This window comes from Paralichthys olivaceus, chromosome 19 (genome assembly GCF_024713975.1).
Source record: "Paralichthys olivaceus isolate ysfri-2021 chromosome 19, ASM2471397v2, whole genome shotgun sequence".
Lineage (NCBI taxonomy): Eukaryota > Metazoa > Chordata > Actinopteri > Pleuronectiformes > Paralichthyidae > Paralichthys > Paralichthys olivaceus.
The window spans coordinates 11,603,892-11,624,402 of NC_091111.1; the positions used below are offsets into that span (position 1 = coordinate 11,603,892).

The 20,511-nt window shown below is 40.6% G+C and overlaps 1 protein-coding gene across 4 annotated transcripts in view; it reads left to right on the plus strand.

The window, feature by feature from the left end:
* The window catches only part of LOC109636062 (disheveled-associated activator of morphogenesis 1-like), a 49,583-nt gene that overhangs the window by 11,169 nt on the left and 17,903 nt on the right, over positions 1-20,511 (plus strand). For 2 of the 4 annotated variants that reach the window (XM_020097563.2, XM_069514525.1), the window contains exons 1-3: positions 2,428-2,899; positions 15,191-15,483; positions 18,381-18,470. In XM_020097563.2, the coding sequence (XP_019953122.1) occupies positions 15,298-15,483; positions 18,381-18,470 (276 nt within the window). In that variant the 5' untranslated portion in view covers positions 2,428-2,899; positions 15,191-15,297. Of the gene's footprint in view, positions 1-2,427; positions 2,900-3,078; positions 3,152-15,190; positions 15,484-18,380; positions 18,471-20,511 lie in introns of those variants that run through there. The other 2 variants (XM_069514524.1, XM_020097562.2) reach the window with 2 other exon arrangements.

The window sequence follows — 20,511 nt, forward strand, 5'->3', positions numbered from 1 at the left end:
TAGATCAGTTCATGACCCCAAAACATAAAAGGCAACACCAAAGCAACAGGAAAATATTTGACCTATTGAAAACCAGATAAAAAAGGGTAACGTTTAGTTTTGTCTGCCCTCACATGCTTAATAATTAACAGAGAAGTTTAGGAAAGTTATAAAAGGTGCACACAAACACTGGACTACAGTTTCTGTCAGAGTAGGGATTTTTTTCCTGGATATCACTCATCATAGTTTAAGACCATTTTCTAGTTGTCCATCATCTGAAGCCTTCCCCAAGACTTCACAAGTCATTATGACCAAAAAAGGACGCAATATCGTAAATCATCACAGAACAGAAATGCAGGATAATGACACAGTCCATGACAAATGTCGCCACCGTCCGTGTCCCTGCATGTACCTGTTGCCCTTGAGGTCACCAAAACAACAGTCCTGGTTTGTATCGTCACGGGTGGCTCGTCCCACCAGAACAGAAGCCCTCCATGGGAACAGGACCTGTCTGTTATTCCAGCTGCATGACATTCTTTTCAGAGGCAGCTACCCAGGACTGTACAGCTTCCACTGTTATCCATTCATGACTGCACCGGCGTGGCTCGCCACTGATGTCTGTAACACCAGTCCTGTTGAGATAAACTTGTTTCCCACAGGCCCAGTCTCTTGGATCAGGCTACAGAGCAGGAAATCTAAGAAGTAAATCAAAGAAGAAAGTCGCAAAGCTTCACAAGATTAAGTTTTATATCATCTAGTAATAACGTGACTTGGAAGTGGTCCAGGAATCTAAAAGCTGCAGGCAACTTCACACATTGGCATCTGCAAATTGCAGCTGTTGGTTAGATTATTGCCATTTCTGTAACCTAGAAATCATGAAGTGATCTTACTGACTTCCAAACAGAAAGAAAAGTATGGCATGAATTCAAGGGGATGAAGATAGGCAACATTTCAAATTCTGAATACGTCTGAGGGAAAAGTTTGAATCCCCCTTTTAGGTCTGAATTGTGCCTTCTTTTTGGCAGACAGGTTTCAGAGTCTTAAATCGAGTAATTCCATAGTCTCAGTTACATGCCGTGTTACCCTTCTTACATTTTCTTATTACGCCGATGGATATAGCTGTGTTAGGTAACAAAATATACAACAAAAGCTCTATGACGTCTTGTAGTAGTAACACCTGCCTAACTTCTGAAGCACCAGAAATGAATGACACAGAGATGACACTTATTTTGTCAACACCTGCATGGAAACCTGTAGGACCTGAACTAGGATGGTGACTCCTGTTTGCTTATGAGAGCATGTCTGATTTTTCTCACCTCCTGTATGAACAAAGATGGACCAAACAGTAATTATTATGGTTGATACAGCTTCAGAAATGACCTCATAGGTGACTCAACACCCCTCTCCTATTTCACACCCCCTTTCATGCCATTTTACAGGGGACAATGAAAATATGGACAACAAACCTGGACTTTGTTGAGTCGTTGGTCACCCTTTGTTGCTCTATCCTGATCACGGCCACAAACTACAAACCAAACAGAAAGGTTTTCAGTTGCAGGGTTTCATGTTTGCTTTATGACAATGCTGCAGAAAACACAAGCTTGTTTCATACATGCATCAGTATGACTGAGCACAGGAAACTCCTCCCAAAAAACTACTAGCCCCCAGTTTCCTCATGGGGTAAACCGCTGATTGAGTTTTTTAGATTAATTATTGATGTCTTTTGATAGCAACATTTTGTTGTCTTTGTTTTAGGTCTGTACACTATTAATGCTGCATCTGGTTGTAGAATCATCATAGATTATTAATGTGTGAAAGAATTGACACTATACTCAGAACAAGGATCTTTAGAGAGAGAAAAAGAAGACAGTCTGTTACTGTCAAAATTAATAACTAAATATTAGCAGTAAATCAAATTGTTGGATTTTATGACTTCACTCAAAATTACTTGGAAAACACGTGAAATATAGGACATTTACTGTTGTTTATTCCATCCAAAAAATGCCATTATGTTGCAACGTAGGAGTGTTTATAGATTCTCGATGTGAGCCAGTAATTAACTGAGATGCTGGAGTGAGGCGCGTGCTGTAAATCATGTGGGAGCGTCTGTTTAGATTAAAATCCTCTGGATACTTTGTCAGACGTCTCCTCTTTGCCAGATGATTGGATGTAGAGTTACGTTCAATTATGTATCACATGCAGTATTACTTAATTTCCTCAGTGTCTCTTTGACACTTTCACAGATTCCCACCACGGTCCCCTCCAACATCCACATTAACACATTTCATACCTCCAACTTTATTTCCCCTCCTGCAGCTCTCCAAACAAGCCCTCTCCAAACAAACCCTAAACGCGCTGTCTCAAGCCAGCGTAAGGGGGAGGGGGTGAGCTGGGCGGTGGCCACGGCTCGGCTGCATCCTATTAGGACTGGGAGTGTTGAAAAGAGGTGTGGTCTGGAGCCAGTAACATCTGTGCCTGTCCCCTCAGCCCCCACAGCATTCTGCAGAGAAAGGCAGAGAGAAGGAGGTTAGAGGAGGGAGTGGGACACGCCGAAGAGAAGTCCTTGCCGGCCAGCTGGCTGTTTGCAAGATCTCAAGCCGCAGCTCATGCTATATGACGAGTTCACCTCTTGTTTGCCCCCCTGCCATCAGACATTTACAGCCTCTGACCAACTGGGATTTTCCTCTTGGTTGATATTGACAGCCTCTGGGATTCAAAGAGGTCCTCAGTCACTCCAACCACCGAATAGACGGCTTTGAACTGGCGTGGATTACATACCTTGCGCAGGAAATGCTCTGTTGTGCTGCGTGGTGTGTACAAGCATCGTTTTTGCTGTCGACAGCGCAGAAAGCCGGCAGTGAGTTGAGGATATAAAGGGAATGCTCGGAGCACAGCAGAGGCGAGCTCACTCCTGGACAGGGTAAGACGAGCTCAATAGATATTCCTGTTCTACCCTGTAATCAAATGAGTGTGAGGAAAAGGAGTGCAGGAGCCGGCTATCTTCTGACTGGAATTTGTGTGTGATTGTGTACATGCGTGTGTGTGTGTGGCGGTCAGATAGTACAGGGTTATCATATCTGTGTGTATGTGTCTGTGCAGGAGGGGAGTTCGGGGTCGGTGGTTTGCTTTATCACTCCCCAGGATACAGGCTCAGGATTCCTCTCGCTAAAACGTAGGTGATTGTGTCATGTCTGCCTAATTAGGAGGTGTCGGTGTGGAAAACGGTGTTGCTGTGGTAACCATGGGGAAGGAGAGGGTAGGGTGACAGGGGTCTATGACTGATCCCTGGGGCTAATTTTGTGGCGAGAGTCTAGAGTTGTCATCTGTATATGGGGAATGCCCCGTAATGACAAGGCTAGGCTGTAGATAGGGTGAGGTGGTGGTAGAAGTACACACACACACACACACACACACACACACACACACACACACAGAGGCTGCAGGCTGCTTTACCTCCCACCAGCTCCTCTCTGTGGTTTGGCGAATGCGGCCCGTTATCAGTGTCAAGTGAGTGTGAGAGAGAAAGAGAGAGAGGATGGCATACTTTTTTCCATGATGATGGGGCGGAGTGCAGATAATCAGGTCAATGAAAAGGAAAGTCACCTTGAGCACAGAGGGGTCCACTCATTTCCTGTCGCTGCCCATCCTTCTCAGGTTCCACTCTCACCTCCTCAGCGTCTCCCCAGAGGCTGTGTATACATTGCATGTAAATACTACACAGGAGGATGATGGTATGAAGGACAGACGGTTACTCTTTGTAATTCTGCAGGATTTCGTGCTGGCTCTGTGTGATGGCCAGCTAGATTTTACCCTGTAATCCTTAATGGTTTTGTTATTTGTTTTTTGTGCACTGAATTAGAGAGAAAATCCTATTTTCTCCCCTATACACATCCAGAGCAGATTAAAAAGGAGGGTAATGTGCGGTGGAAGGGGCTTCTATTAAATCACCAACCCACCCAGCTCGCACCGGTTACCCAGCCCTCTGGTTGCCATAGCAACTGAAGAAGGGGTAGGGATTTTTTAAAAAGGACAGACTGCAGCTCAGAGTATCCAGGAAGAGATTACAGCGCTCTCCTAAACCCATTATTGACAATCTGAGAGGTAGTCTGTTTTACTGCTCAGAAATGCATTTGGGACTAATATTTGACAGCTGCAGTGCACATAGGGTTTACTTCCCCCACTGCCACACAGAGGGAGGTCGTGATGAAGGCTGTCTGTGCCTCATGTTTTCAGCTGTAGCTTATATCTTTCTTGTTGATAAAAGTGCAGATGTAGCCTATAGAGCTCATTATATTTGATGATTGTGCTGATTCTCTTCCATTTCTGCTAATATTGGTCAAGGCTTTATTGATTCTTTAGTTCAGTTACCCCCCAACCTTTCAGACAAATCTATGCAGCCCTGCCAGCAGAGCGTAAGTGCTCCCTGATTGACAAAACCAATCAGGGTTTAAAATGTGATCAGTAAAATGCATTTTTAAACTAATTGCTATTGTTTATATCAAAGAGGATATGCTTCATATTGAGTTTGTTTTGGTCAATTTTTAACCATTTACCCATTAATGTTAGCAAACTATTTCAGCCTTTTATCCATTACTTTTAACTATTTTAACAATATTTAATTTTTAGGTACCTAGTTTAACTGTTTATCCATCCATTTCAACCATGAATTCATTACTCTGACCCAAAATGTGCAAGTCTAATTGTAATTTCTTTTTTTGAAATCACTTGAGTATCCACAATTGTTCCAAATAACTCTTACACAAATAAGAAGTGCCACTAGGCATGTTTTTGAAACACAGCTCTAAGTGAGTCCATGACAAATACAAACACTCAGCAGGACTTCACGTTACTTAAGTGTCCTTCTGTGGTTGTAAAGTGGTCAGTTAAACTACAATCTGATGATTCATTTAAGTCAATTTTCTCATCATAAATTGATGTTTCTTGATATCCCATTAAGGACAATATACTGCATCTGCTCACTCAGTAAATGTATTGGTTCATTGGATGTAAATCAGAATAGCAATTTAAAGGGCTATTTCAGATTATTTTAAGTTGGGTTGTATGAGCTATTTATCCACCGTCAGTTTATTAACTGCAGTAGATTTGTGTCAGCTCACTCCCAGTTTGGAGAAGCAGGCCGAAGAGTAGCTGCACAGAAGCTGAGTCATGTGCTATTGAGGACATGGCCAGAAGCAAAACTGTATTTTAGCCACCAGTATCACTTGAATGTTTTCTATATCTAGAATATTTTCACTGCTTTATATTGTTATTGAAGGTCCTTTTCCTTTGCTGTTACATTTTTTATCAACCAGTAAACTTTCTATTCTTTTGCATAAGCTCAAATATGATATTCACTGTTTTATGCCACAACCATAGATCAACTGTTTGAGTTGCATAGAGCTAAACTTGTGTAAAGATGGACTATTTTGGTCATCATCTGGATTGCACCAAGTTTTGTTTTGTGATATTTGCCTAAAACAGCTGCAGCCATTGCACTGAATAGAGACACCAACACTCCATGTGCAGCAAACAACCTCCTATAACATACATTTATCTGTTATATATCCAATTATGAAATATAAAATAGTAAGAATAGTTACTATTGGTATTTACCCTACTTCCACAATCTGTATATTACATATATTTCAACATTAGCTGTATTCTTGGGAGCCTTTCTTCAGAGGTTTACTGGGCACGCCCAACTGGGAGGAGACCAAGCGCTACACCTAGAACTCGCTGGAGGGACTACATGTCCATCTGACCTGAGCTGGAAAGCGTGGTCGGATTTCTGGAATTACCCTCTGTTTTTTCTGCAACCTGATCTCGGATAAGCGGCAGATAATGGATTGATGATTGGTGAATTATTGCATTTTTCTACATCAGTGGAATCAGCAGTATCTATATAATCCTAACCAGTCAGAAACAAATACATTTATTGTATATTACACCATTAAATGTTGTAGGTAAAACAGTAAAACTGTGGCTGTGGGTTTTCGTGATACCAGCTTGGATTGACTATAAGGCATCCTCTGATTCAAGAAAGGTCCTGAACTTGTGTTGTAAGAAACTCCCACTCAGAGCAGCAGTAGCTCTGTGGGTCTGTGGGCGTGGGCTTCACAGTTCACACATCTGCACCACCAAGTAGCTTGGGCTCTTTCATGGGCTCCAACTTGGCGTCCGATTCACTGAAGTTTCCCCTCTTTCTCTTTCTTCATCTGCAGAAGCTTTTCTCTACACTCAGAGGAGGTACTCCACACTGAACAATTTTTGCTGTAGCTGTCATAATCACACATTATTTCAATATGTTGTCTCTTTCACAAATCACTGGAGCAATGACTCAAATTGTTGTTCTTGCGACTTAATACAGTGCATGTCCTTATGCGTATGAAAGTAGAAGTTCAGTTGTTGAGAAAATATAGAACACAAGTTTTTTGACGCAAAGATTAAGCAATGAAAATATCCAAACTAAAGCACACGCTAAGATGCACATTTTGGCTTTGGCTTAAATATGTTGTTGCTGCTGGCTCTGTCCACAGTAGTGCATGGCTCATCTTCTGTTCCAGTAAAGAAACTGGCCATGCTCCTTGTGTAACTCCACTGCAAATAATCTGAACTATCCTTTAATGAATGTTTTAAAAGGACACCTTGATATTTTTATTTTTATATAAATTTTAACCTGCTTGAAAAATAAGATCATAAATATTTAGCTGCTGTTGTTAAATTGTCAAATATTTCAATTTCTTTTGTTTTTTCTTAAGATTTTTCATAATTAGGAAGACGCATGATAAGTACTACTAATACTTTATGTACTTTTTTAAACTAAAGTCTTCTTTTTCCTGGTTTTATTGGAACATTGCCAACAAACCAAACCCAGACGGATAAGATGAAACCCTGGTGAGGATATTGTCGTATGTTTCTTTCTTTGCCCCAGGTCTAAACTCCACTTGGAGGGTTGACCTGAGGAAGAATGCTAACATGTTAAAGAGTGGGGGGTTGGAGAGTCTATCTGCAGAACGAGTTTGACAACCTTGCCTGTGGAAAGAGCAGCAACCCTTTAACCTGCTTTTTATTCTCTGTCCTCCCTACATTTCAGCCACACACTCCCCAGTCTTAAGTAGACAATTTTTTGCTCTGTGCTGTTATCCATTCATGTAAGATTTAAAGGGAAATACTGCACATTTTTGGGGGTGTGGAACAGTTCAATGTTTGTACATAACATTTAGTTTTCTTTCTTTCAAATGCAGATATGTCCAAAGTATGCAGGTTGTATATCTATGGATCAGAGGGGCATCTGTTCTGTCTGAAACATGCAACTCTACGCGACTCATTTTTAAGTGTTACATTTAGAATAGACATATGGTGAGCTGCCATTAAGTGGACAATTTCCAGGCTTTTACATCATTGTGGCATCTCTTACGGGAAAAAGAAAACTTGTAAAAAGCCAGAACGTACCGCAAATTAGATTCACCCATGATTGAATCTATCCCAAGCAACACAACAGTGTAACTGACAAACAATGCTGCATTTGCTTCGTTGTTGTGAAATAATTCAGCGACCTCCTAGACAAAACATGCCACCAGCTGAGATTATCACAGATCGAACCTTTGGTGTTGCACGATAGTCAGCTTGTATCACAGCCTTTATCTTTTCTATCTTTTCCTGTCTGATGTCCATTTTGACCAGATTATTGACTTTGACTCTTGATGACAGATGTAGATGGGGTAGAGATACTAAGGCTGTTCTTCAACTAATCAGTCATCACAGGCTGACTATGATACAGTTAAGATGATGTGTGTGAAGATCACGAGGACACCAATTAGATTACCTCTTCGTGACGTAGCTAATGGAGCTCCCTGTTTCCAGCTACAGCAGACAATGCAGTTTTTGTGTGTTAGTAACTGAGCACACCGTTGTATTAAGGCTTGTTGTGCACCATTATATGTTATGTTGAATGTTGAACCATTGTGATTAATTATCCAATTACATGCACACAGACAGAATGTAGGAATTTTGTCCAATGTAAAGTTTAGCTATAATATGAAACACTTTTCATTTTATTCAGTTGTCATGATGATCTGGAAATTGGGCTCAGCTTAAATTCAGTGATTATGGTATAGCACAGGCTAGGGACAACAAATAAGGATGATCATGTTTTTGCTACTGTCAGCAAGATTCTGTAGAAACTACTCAACAGATTTCCTCTACACTTAGTGGAAGGATGGAATATGGGCCAAACCATACAATTTTGGGGTGGATCCAGACAAAGGGGCAGATCCAGGAACTTTTTTCACTTTCTTAAACATTGCAACATGTGTAGCTTTTCTAGACATTTTCACTGATATCTATGAGTGTGTGCAATTTGGTGCAGTTTAATTGAATTTAGGGAGACTGTTAGCATTTTGTAGAGGCTCTACTGACTGCCATTTTAGTTTGATTAATTGTTTTGTGTGTAAAGTGTGACAAAATACCCCACGTCGTTTTCAACAGCCCGTCTGGAGATGTTTGTTTTGTCTGCTACACAGGACCAGAATGTTTAGGTTTAGCTTGAAAAATGGCAAATTCTAGCAAGTAACTTTGGACTTGATGAAGTTGATCACATTATATTGTAAATACTGATAGAATAAATGCTTCCTTTGTGCTTGTCCTTGCTGTTATCCTTTTTCTTGCGTCCCTGTATGTTAATCCTGTGATCTGAGAGGCTCTTCAACAACTCCCTCATCCATGTGGCAGTAATGCTCCAGAGGCAATGCCTTTGTCATATCTTGACACATAATCCTGTAATGTAAATGCACATGAGCGCACACACTTACACACATCAGAGCCAAACAGCTCTTCTACTGCGACACTGCTGCTTTCACACTGAGGTCAGTTATTATGACGGTTCTCAGCTGTCCAACTGGTCGCAGTTGAGAAGTGATTGATCTTAATCTCCTCTTAACCTGCCAGTCAGCATTTCTATCATGGCCCAGTTATTTTCTGATGTGTGTCCAAGTCTGCGTGTGTTTACTCATTGTGTACTCGGGGCGCCATTAAGTAATTGGCAGAATGAGCCCTATACATGTTATCCAGCTGTGCAAGACAATTGGGCACCACTGTGTCATTTGTACCATTTGTACCATAGCTAAACCAGAGGAAATTAGACAAATCAAACACTGTATTTAACATGAAAACAACTGCCAGGGATCTAACGGTTTTTGTGACTATCATGGATAATTGATGGATCTGTTCACTGTAACAGCTACTTTGAGCAAAGGCATTAGGATACAGATTTATCTTTCTTGGGAGAAATCTCAGTAATACACGTTCTACAGCTGCAGGGAGACATGGAGATTTTGTGGTGGTGAACTTATTCTCAGGTCAAAACAGGTTGAGTTTCACAAGTTAAGCAAGCAAATACTGGGCTGCTGATTGATTTTCAGTTGGTCAGCTCAGGCTCAGGCTGAGTGTTTTGATGGAGCGACTACCAATAGCCTTCACTGTGGGACTCCTGGGCCTTTTGTTTGCAGCTTTTCAAATTGATCCAAAATAAATTACCAAGAGCAGCGTTCAACAATCATGGGGTTTTTCCAAAAGTCCATAAGCCTCTTGAGTGAAGCACACTGCAATCCCCAAACCATGAACCATGACTCCAGTGGCTTTGTTCAACATAAGAACCCTCTTGTGCTGAATAATTTTCTTTTTGGGTCTGTGTGAGAAACACTGTAAAGCTGGGCAGTGGGATAGTGTAAAACTGTGTCGAGGTGCTTTGCATGGAAAGTACTATGATGACATGATCATAAAATTGCAGGTCTGATCCATCCCAAATCCTAAATCAGAAAAGAAGATTAAACTTCTGTGCACCAAATGCCTTTATGCTCCGCCTATAACACAGCTGCAGCTATACGCTAAAAACCAAAGCAGTCAGTCAGCAGTGGTCAGGATCATTCTTTTTCTACCTAACTTGAAACATCTCATGAAATTATTGGACTTTCCCTCAGATGTTGACATTACTTAGTATATTCTGTCATCCTGAGTTAGAGAAATTATGCACTGAAAGGAAGATGATAATAATAGTACCATAACAGTTTATTGATTCCATTTTCTAAGAGGAATTTCATTTTCTCTCTCCACACGGAGGTCAGAGGTTAGGGTCAAGCGGCACAGTGTCTTAATTCCCACATTCTCATTCATGGTTTTCTCCTTTGCCTTTGGCTCCACTACTTCTCTGCTCAATTAGAAACATGACTGAACTGTTGGTCTGTATATTGTCCCGGCCAACATCACAGAACGGCTTGTAATAAAGGCCATTATTAGCTTTAGATTTCAGAAATTAAAAGTAGAGCCAGAAACTGCTGAGAGATACCAGCTGGTGCAGAAGAAGGTATTTCACACATCTGTTTTCAATACTCCACTGTCCACTCTGTTCTTTCTCCAAGGTTGAATTCCTGCTCCAAGTCAGGCACATGTCGGTCTATTAGCATCAGCTTGAAGTTGACCTGCCTGTGTTTACAAATTTAACACAAAGCAATGTATTTATTAGAGCAATCCTTTAATGACAGACTACACAGTGACATTATGTTAATGTGAACGTGTCTATTTAAAAAAAGCTGTTTTTTGGTTTAAATCTTAAGTTTTGCCTGTTTCACATTTTTATTTATTATTGGGCTATTAACCTTCTAAAAATGGACGTCCCACGGGTGGCCCCCTACTGACCTCAGGAGATTGTTGTTTGCATGATCCTGTTCAAATCGATTAGTTGGTGCCAGAGAGTGGTGGTAGAGGAGCAGAAAAAACCATCTTTAAAACTAAAACAAATAACATATTTAAATAACTTTAGAATGCTCAAAAATATGTTCTGTATTAAGAAATCTTTTGGATCAATATGTTCTATGTTTATTTAGCTCAATACCTACTAATGTAGACACTGGTCAACCATTTCTACGACTGAATTTAAAGGGTTAAAGATTATAAATTTAGCTCACATTTTTTCCATTGTTTGTTTTACAGTCTATGGTGAGATTACATTTAGAAAAATGAAAAAAATTGTGAATTCGAAAGAAAAGAGATTTTGGAAAAGCTAGAAGACGACAGCTTGATGAAATGTGTCCGGTCATCGTTGAATTCTTACTCTGTTCTTTGTACCGCTTCACACATGTTCAGAAACGTGAGCATCTCTCATCTGTGTTTATCTTATGATGCTCCTCTCAGCTTCTGCCTTTTCTCCAGCGGACCTGACAGTTCATGCAGGTCTGCATTAAGAGGTCTGAGCGCAGCGTACACAGGCTCACATTCACTTTTACAAACACTAGGATTCTTTTTACAGTCTGGCCTCACGCCAGGTCACCCGCCAAAACCACATGGTCAAGAAAACAACAAGGCTATCCAAGGATAGAAATCTCCTCCAGACAAAGAGTGAAGTGTTTGCGTGAACATGGGTGGGCGGGTTTAAATATTGGATATGTATGAATAAAGAAGTACAAATGAATCAGCCTTGTACTGAGAACAGTGGCCTAGTACGAAAGTCATGATGTTTCTCCACTGAAGTCCAAGAGGGGATTAATGTTGATATAAACATCATTCTTCATGATAATGTGGAAAAATGCAGCTGTTATGTAGCATAGTCATGGTTTTGCTGACTCTTAACATTTCGAACATGCCTAATACAAAGATCTTTCCTGGAAGTAGCCATCAATTCTGCTGACTTTTACTGCGTAGAGCGATAAGACCTCACTTTGATGGGTTGAGTTGTACATGAACTGCAGTGCATTGTAATCTGAAGTATGGGTGTTGTTCAGGGTCACAGGGCTCACCTGACTATGAGAGGAATGTCCTCATGTTCCAACAGGCCCCTGTTATGTTGGCAACCTTGACCGTCTGACAGACAACCTCCAGGGGTTATTGTCGGGAGGACTCAGGTCTCACAGGTTAACAATTAAAGCACAAACACAAAGTCCTCACATCGGATCGAGCTGCACGTTCAAACATTAAACCTGTACCCATTTCCCGTCTCTTTGACGCTGCAGTTGGCTTGTTTGCACACCTTCCCACATGAACGAGCTGTGACACATCCAGGTTCCTGCTGCTGGACCTAGACCAACACTGTCCCACTCTGGCTCGGGGGTTTATACAAAGTTAACAGCTCGCTTTAGCTAATGGAAAAGATGGGCAGCTTTGTGGACTAATATGGTCAAAGAGGGCTTTGTATCGCTTCTTCCTTTCATACAAGAATAGATGGTGAGCGTGAAGCCAAACGGCTGCTGCTGAGGCCTCTGGTAGTCTATTTGGAAAAGTCAAGGATGTGTCAAAATAAATACAGTGTGTGTGTGTGTTTCACAAGTGAACTACTGTGTATTTTATCCTACGTTTGGCCATTTGGCCTCAGGCACCTTGTCTATGTAGCAATATAAGCTTTTTCATTGATTGGACGTTGTATATATTTGTACTTTTGCTGTCTTTGTTTTAAAAAGAGTGATTATTTTAGTGATGAAATAAATGTCGAAATGTTTTGTTTTGTTTGACAACTTGTCCAGACAATTTACTGGTTTGTTAGCCACCATGTGTCAGATCAAATGGTGATTACACAGTTTACCTGGGAATGGCAAATGGAAACTCATCTTTCTGTTTTGCTTTTTAAGATTCTCATCTGTTCGGTTGGCATTGGTTTAACAGAAGAGGCCAAAACAGATCAAAGAACTTCTTAGAGTGAAAAATATTATGAATGTTTCTAGATTTCCTCGTGGTTTTTAAAATCCTCCAGGGCTGTAACAAATTTGAAAAGTACAGTTGCTGGATAGAGGGAACACAGATGAACCAAAGAAATAGCTAAAATAAGACAGTGATGGCATCAGGTTTTATTTAGGTCGACCACAAAATTTACTTTTTATGGTTTGACTCTATTTAGACAACGTTGCCACAGGAAATGTCCTCATTTTCCCTTTTAGAGGAACATGATGAAGATGAGGGACGTGACCTGACCAGGTTGAATTTAGAAAGCATCATGTTGCAGTATGATACATTCTTTCTGGGCAAAACCTCTGTCTAAAAGGTAATCATTGGGAAAGGTCAAATAAGCGCGGTTATGTTCGGCAAGCTGTTGGTCACAAAGAAAGGACATCCAAAAATTCTTGCAGGTCAGCACAGCCTCTGTGGTTTATGATGCTTGGCGTCACACCGCTGGTCACAGCAGGGATGGAGACTGTAGGGCTGTTTTTGTGACATGCTGACAACAGTGTCCTCGTGGACATCTTTATTCGCCTCACAAGCAGAGAAGTCTTGTTTACTTACTTATTATTCCTGCTTGGAGGTGAGCCAACAGGTCGGATAACACACTCCACAGCTGCCTCCTCTCTATTACACGATATGTTTGTATGAATCAGTAGTTTGTTGCAAATCAAACCTGCTTTTGTTTTCAGTAGTGAGGTTTTAAGTCTGCCTTGTCTCAAAAGCTTATGTTTCAGGTTTTAGCTTTAGCAGCAAACTAAGCTTACTCTGTTTGGATTGTTGTAACCAGAGGACTAAATGTTCCACACACAGCTCTATCTGATCCCAGGTCAAACTAGAATGGGACTTAGTCGAGCACATACCTCTGCAAAGGCTGAACAATCCCATACATGATTATGTAGATAGTATAATAGAAATAGTAAAGACATAAAGAAGTGATCTAAAAACTTTGTCAATGAGGATGAAAATAAACTCCATGATCCATGCCTTAATCTGCATGCTCACCTAAATTTAAGGGCCCCTTCCATAAAGAAGTTTCGTGGAGATCCTGGCAAATCAGTAACATATCTGCATATAAATTAAAAAGCAATAAGCCAATGCATTTCAGTCAATGTGTTACGCCTCTTTGCTCTATACACAGACCGTTTACCTGCAGGCAACCCAAGCCTGCACTAACAGGATTGATCAAAATAGGAAACCAGAAGACTTCACAATAGGAAACCAGAAGAATTCAGAAAGCTAAAGGTTATAGATTGACAATAGAAAACACTAAGCCAGAGGATCAATAGAATTCATAATTTGGGGACCATGAATGTCTGTGTAATGATTTCTCAACAATCCACGTAGATGTTGAAATATTTATTCTGAAGCAAAGTTGTGGAACAAGCAGCACACTGACATTACCATCTTGAGAGCCCCACCCTTATCATGGCTAAAAACAACCCAAAACATACCCTGAAGCATTTGGGAAACCTACATAAATGCCGATGTTGTTGCTTAGTGGATCTTCATCTGTCAGGACAAAACTTTCCATAATGCACTCAACCCTCCTCAGCAATGCTGCTCATTTATGACAGCTGATCTCAATGTCATTTTATCTGTGACTTGGAGGTGGGGCTACATGCGCAATAGTTCTACAGGATTGCACACATTTCTTACGTTACCAGTTAAATTACAGCTGCTACAGAACGGGCCTCCAGGAGAGAAAAGCCTGGCGATGGTTATTAGGTTGATTTAGGGCAGTAAATGGACTCCAAATGTTGTAAATATCATTTCACAACTTTCAAGCTTCCTTACACTGCACCCCTGGGTTTTTAGAAGGCCTGCTTTTTCTCTTTACCCACGATGGACCAAGCCTGTCTCCAAAACAACAAAATGCCAGACACACCTCTCGCTTCAGCCTTTGTAAACACGCCTCCCTAATCATTACACATTTGGTCTTTAGAGGAAAGCTGATGCTGAATAGGAAGAAAAAGGAAGATGAAAAGGTCTGAATACTCTAATCCAGGCAAATTGTAGTCTCCATTTCAGACATCACACCCTCATGGGACACTATTGTGTTCATGATGTAATTAAATCTCACGGATTCAGTGCCCTGTAGTTTCCCTGTAGAAATGATCACCCTACATCATTAACCATTACCAGAGGCAGAGGTTCAGGTTGTGTGCAGACGTCATAGCATTGATGGGTTTTGTGTCGTCCTGCTGTAAAAAAGCAAGTAAGCTCTGGTTAATGACAGGAATGGCCCCATGTAGCTTGTCCTGGAGGTTTTTATTGAGAGTTTTCAGATTTCGTCTTAGAGAGAAGAAAGTATTGTGCATTATGTTTTGTAGCATTCAAATTGATTTGTCTTATTTATGGACCTTATTATCTTCCATTGTTTATCTGTCCCTGGGAAAACTCTGCTTTTGTAATTACATTTTTGTGAATGCCAGTTTAAAATCACAAACTTAAGCGGGGAAGACTTGGATTTGTGTTGCAAACTCATCGTGTGCCTTCCCTGTGTTTGCAGTAATCTCTGACGGAGGCCAAACTCTGAGGTGGAGGAGGCTGTAACGAGGCCCTGAGGGAGCCTCCCACCCTCCCTGCCCTTACCAGGTGTGGAATCATCGGACAGCCATGGCTCCCCGGAAGCGCGGCGGTGGTGGGCGCAGTGGTCTCTCCTTCATCTTCTGCTGCTTTAACAGCAACGACCACCCAGAGATCACTTACAGGCTGCGGGAGGATTTCGCCCTGCAGGCCATGGAGCCGGCACTGCCAATGCCAGGATATGATGAGTTGGATGGCATGTTCTCCGAGTTGGTGGTAAGAATTGTCAAATTTATTGCTTTATTTAATATGTTTTAAACTTGATTTAAAGAACAAAGAACCGATTGTGCTAATAAGGATGGTCTTGGTAGCTAAAGCCTGACGTAGAGTCACAGAGCTCCATTGTACAAAAAACTATTAAAAACTCATACATTGGTCACACTGTGTCACATGTTTACATGTGACCCTCATTATAGGGAACATGGACATTATAGTTTATTCTCAGGTAATCCCACAGGTACTATGCTGTTGTCAGGCTCACTAGAATCCCAGGTGTGTATTAATCCATGGCCGAAAATAAGTCCCTTCAAAATACACCATTTGCTCTTGTTCAGGTAATATTTACCTAAATCTACTGTATTTCTGAGTTATTTTAAATTATTTTTATTTTAACTAAGTAGGGAATGGGGCTTAATGCAGACAGGGAAGTTAGTCTGGAAAATATTGAGAGACATGCTCACACATCTTTGGGTTTATGTATTGTTTTGGCAGTGAATAATATAGAATAACACCAAGGGATGCAGATCTAATGGAAAAGATCTGACTGTTCAAAAGCTAAATGGTTGTATCAACATTATCATTATCTGTATATTATCATTTTAAAATAATTATGTTAACACCTTTTTATGGTTAGAATATCATTTTAATCTGTTGATTAGCATTCCCCTGTTGACTTTGTTGCTTAACTATTGTAACTTGCATAAACATACATTTGAAGGGTTGATTTTGTGTATCCTTCTCTTGCTAGCTTTTTCCAGGATTGCCAACCCTGTCTTGATCTCAGATACAAAAACATATGACAAACCAAACCTGCTGTCCAAATAAAGAAGGAAAGAAGATATCAACATACATATTGAGATACTGACAAACTTTTGACTTGATTTACAAGGGATTTCAAATATTTGTGTTCAACAGACATTTCAACATTATATCAATCGCTGAAGATGTCTTTAAAATGATCCTGTTAAGATGGATATGTGGATAGATACTTCATCCCTTCAGGGAAATTCAGTTGACCAGTAGCTCACACAATTGTAGTTGCAACAAGCTGATATTAGTTTGCATGGTTAAATACACCATCAATTACACGAAAATAAAACGCTGTTACATTCCAAGACATCCACAAATGAGCTGTCTCTTCCTCCCAGTTTGCTCCACATTGTGAGTAACAGGGCCAGGCTGCTATTCTTTCTCTGTCTTATTGTCACTTCTAATTTGTTGTGCTCTCCTGTCTCTCCTGGCCCCATTCTCCTCTCCCATGGTTGCCACAGTAATCTAAGCATGACATTTTTGCACATCAATAGACCTCATTCAGGAGCTCTTAATGTCTCGGCCTCCTCCATCTGCTAATTGCTTGTTTTTGTCTACAGCCCTTTTATGGGGACATAATTGACTAAGTTGAGTGTGACAACAAGGAGGCTTTTCAGTTGCTCTGTTTACAGCCACGTGCTTTTTCTTTTGGCCCAGCATGAGCCACCATGTGCGTGCATAATTGGAATTGGTTTGCAGGAAAAAGGACTCAAGTTGGGGAAGAGGCTGGGGCCATCTGCTCGGTTACGATCAAGTAAACCCGACCTTTGAACTTGAGCTTTACTTCCGAAAATGTGTTAGTCAAGGTTATGGCTTTTTTCCCCATCCTGAATCCAGAGTGACAGAGCTACTCTCATGCACAATCAAAAAGAACAAACACAATTTGTGGCAAAGATTTTACTACAAAACTATGTAATTATCAAGATAAAAACCGATAGATGGACAGATAGTTGGTCAGATGAATGGTAGATGGACGGATTGGTGGGTGAATGGTAGGAGGGATAGATGGACAGATGGATAGATAGCTGGACAGGTAGATTGTAGATCAATGCATGGATGGGTGGATGGATGGATTGATAGATAGATAAATAGATGCCCTTTTCCTCACTAAGTGCTTCTGAGTAAGTATGTGGACCTAATTTACAAAATAAATCAATCTTCCACACAACTATTGGACATTGGTACATTGGATCATTGCACATATTGATCTCACATGGCTCTGATGGCTTCAGCAAACAACATCTCTGAAGACAATTCCCATGATTAGTAGCTGCCATGAAACATTTAGTCATTTAGCAACAATGTTAATTTAATCTCTATCTCTTGCGTAAATGGAAACTAAGAATGAACCATTGTTTAGACTCGTGTTTGCATAATTTTTTGTGTAAAATAACGTCATAACTTTAACCATCGTTCACTCCTTATGCTTTAACTGTCATAAGACAACACAAAAAAGTTCAGGAAACTCTTTGTTAAGGTTAGAAGTCTACTGGAAACTTTTTGTTGTCAGTCTCCTTAACCTCTCAGTGACTCAAATCAGAACTTGCTGTATTTCCGTTGTCCAGATTCTCTCGGACAACACCTCTCAACAGCGCCCATTGTGTGCTTCAGTGAAAATATTTGTCGGACATGGAGATGCATGTTGTATCCAGATGTTTATTACCACATGTTGAGTCGGCAGACCATGCCTTCTCTTTCCCCTCCATTACTTGCATTTCTAAATCCTGCAGGACATCTGATTTGATTCAGTTATATTGAATCTACAATGAGAGCTACCCCATTGATCATGAAAAGATTTAGCATAAACCAATCTCAAACTTGAAACAGAGCTTTGGTTCAATGACTCCTGGCATATGCTTTTTGTTTTTTGAAGAAAATTGATTTATGTAGATATTTCCAAATTTACAACACAATGGTTTGATACATTTGGAAACTTTGTGAGGTATGTTTTGAGAACGGTGCTCTATTTTTAGGCAGTGACTGTCTCGTCCCTTCAGCCATCGGTAAACAATTGTGAATATTAATTTTTTTCCTCTTTCTAAACATTTCTTAAACTTCTCTGCTTTTTTCTCCCCATTCTGCAGGATGAACTCGACCTTACAGAGAAACACAGGGAAGCTATGTTTGCCCTGCCTGCTGAGAAGAAATGGCAAATCTACTGCAGCAAAAAGAAGGTAAAAAAAAAAACTCCTATGAACATTACATCAAACTCCACCATCAGCCACCACAAGCTTCTTGCCAACTGGCTGCTTATCTTGAGTGATATCCCAACTGACACATTCATGTAATTTCCTCCCTCACTGATTTGTTGATACCTGAAGCTGTGTGTTTTCTGCAACACACACACCCAAAACCCTGCATCACTGTTTTCAACAGGCCTGAGCACGAGTGTGTTGTCTGCAAAAACTTCATCTGTGGAATGCAGATGATTATTTCTTTTATATCTTTGATGATAGGCGTATTGTAAGATCTTATAAGATGGAAACACACAGCAGTATCCCTACAAAACTTCCACAACCCTTTGTTTTAAAAGTGAGTTTGAATTTTGAGGTGTGACCTGCAGTAGTTATGCTTTTTGCTGTATAATTGTATGCTATATAGACTCATACAGTGTCTGTAGACGCTGAAGTTTGAGAAGGTTGCAAATGCCTTGCCAGGACCAACTGCAATTCATAGCTTTCTTTGCTTCTAAACACAAAGAGTATGAATAGGTCTAAATGAGACTGTGCTGATAAGATGGTTGAAGGTAAGTGGACCATCTTTATATAGCACTTTTTCAGTCATACTGTCCACAAGTGCTTTTCAGTACAGAAATACAGGAATATAGACTGGAGAGGCTGGGGATCAAACCACCTACCCTCTGGTTAGTGGACAACATTTCCATCATACACATTATCATGTAAGTAAATCATTAGTAGTAACCATGCTGACCCTGTATCACCAAGTGTTGTTTTAGTCACTTTGTGTTTCAGTCTTTTATTTATCTCTTCAGTAACACTCACTCTCCTCTTTACAACAAAGTCTCAACTCCCTGATCAAAACTCCACCAGGAATAACTCACTCTCTCAACTTGAATTCGTGTTGCACAAGTTGGATATAAAAATAGTTTAGCGGGAGTAAAATGAAAGCCTGTTCCATTAGATAATCCTCCAACAGGGAAAGCAGTGTCAGGAATTATAAAACACTGACAATATATTGCAGGACTTCAGAAGTCAAAGGTAGTATCTTGTTTCTCGAGTTTTCTCACAGACCAAAGCGAGGATATTTTAATCATGCGGTTTGCCCTTTTAGATAATAGACCTGTTCCATCAAAGCCTTCGTGTAGCCATAACATACTCCAGCACTCTGTGACAAGGTCATATTTCATTATGTCTTCTCTCCCTGATAAAAGAAAGGTCAGCTGTTCCTCCTTTCCCTGTATATGAACAAATCCTCTGCATGCAGGAAAACGCAGACGCCTGCTCTAGTTAAGATCAACTCCCGGTGAGCTTTCCAGCCACCTCTGAATATCACCAGACATTTGTGTGTTTCTAAGGGCCGTAGATATGAGTGTGTAGGATATCCTGTCCTGACTAATATGCAGACATGCAGATTTATTAATCTTTTCCAACATCCGCTAACAAGCAGGGCGTCAGGAGAATTGGGGTTTAGTCTGATGGATGAGAAGTTGGTGTCAGTACAAATCCTCAGAGCAAACACAGCTGCATGCGTGCTGCATGCCTCAAGTTAAAACCTCCAGACTTTACAGATTTACATCCTCTACAAATCTGCAGTTCTCATTTTTAAGCCTCTGTTTTGTATGGATTAAACTTCCATCCATCATCTATGACGCTTATCATTTGTGGGTTGCAGGGGGGCTTCAGCCAATCTCAGCTGACATTGGACATGAGGCAGGGTACAATCTGAACAGGGTGCGTGTCCATCATACAGAGACAAACAACTTTTCACGCTCGCATACAGGCACAAGGAGATCATGCAAACTCAACTCAGAAAGGCCCTCGTTGACCTTTTGACTCAGTTAGGCTACCTGTTTCCGCATGTTTTCAGTCTTTATGCTAAGCTAAGCTAACCAACTGCTAGATGTAGCCTCATATTTAATTGAAATATATAAGAATAGAATCTGGTGTGTTATTTAAGTTTTTGCAAAAAAAAAAACGATTTCCCCAAATAATATTTAGTGTTAGTGAATAATGTGCATTTATAGACAGCTGTGAC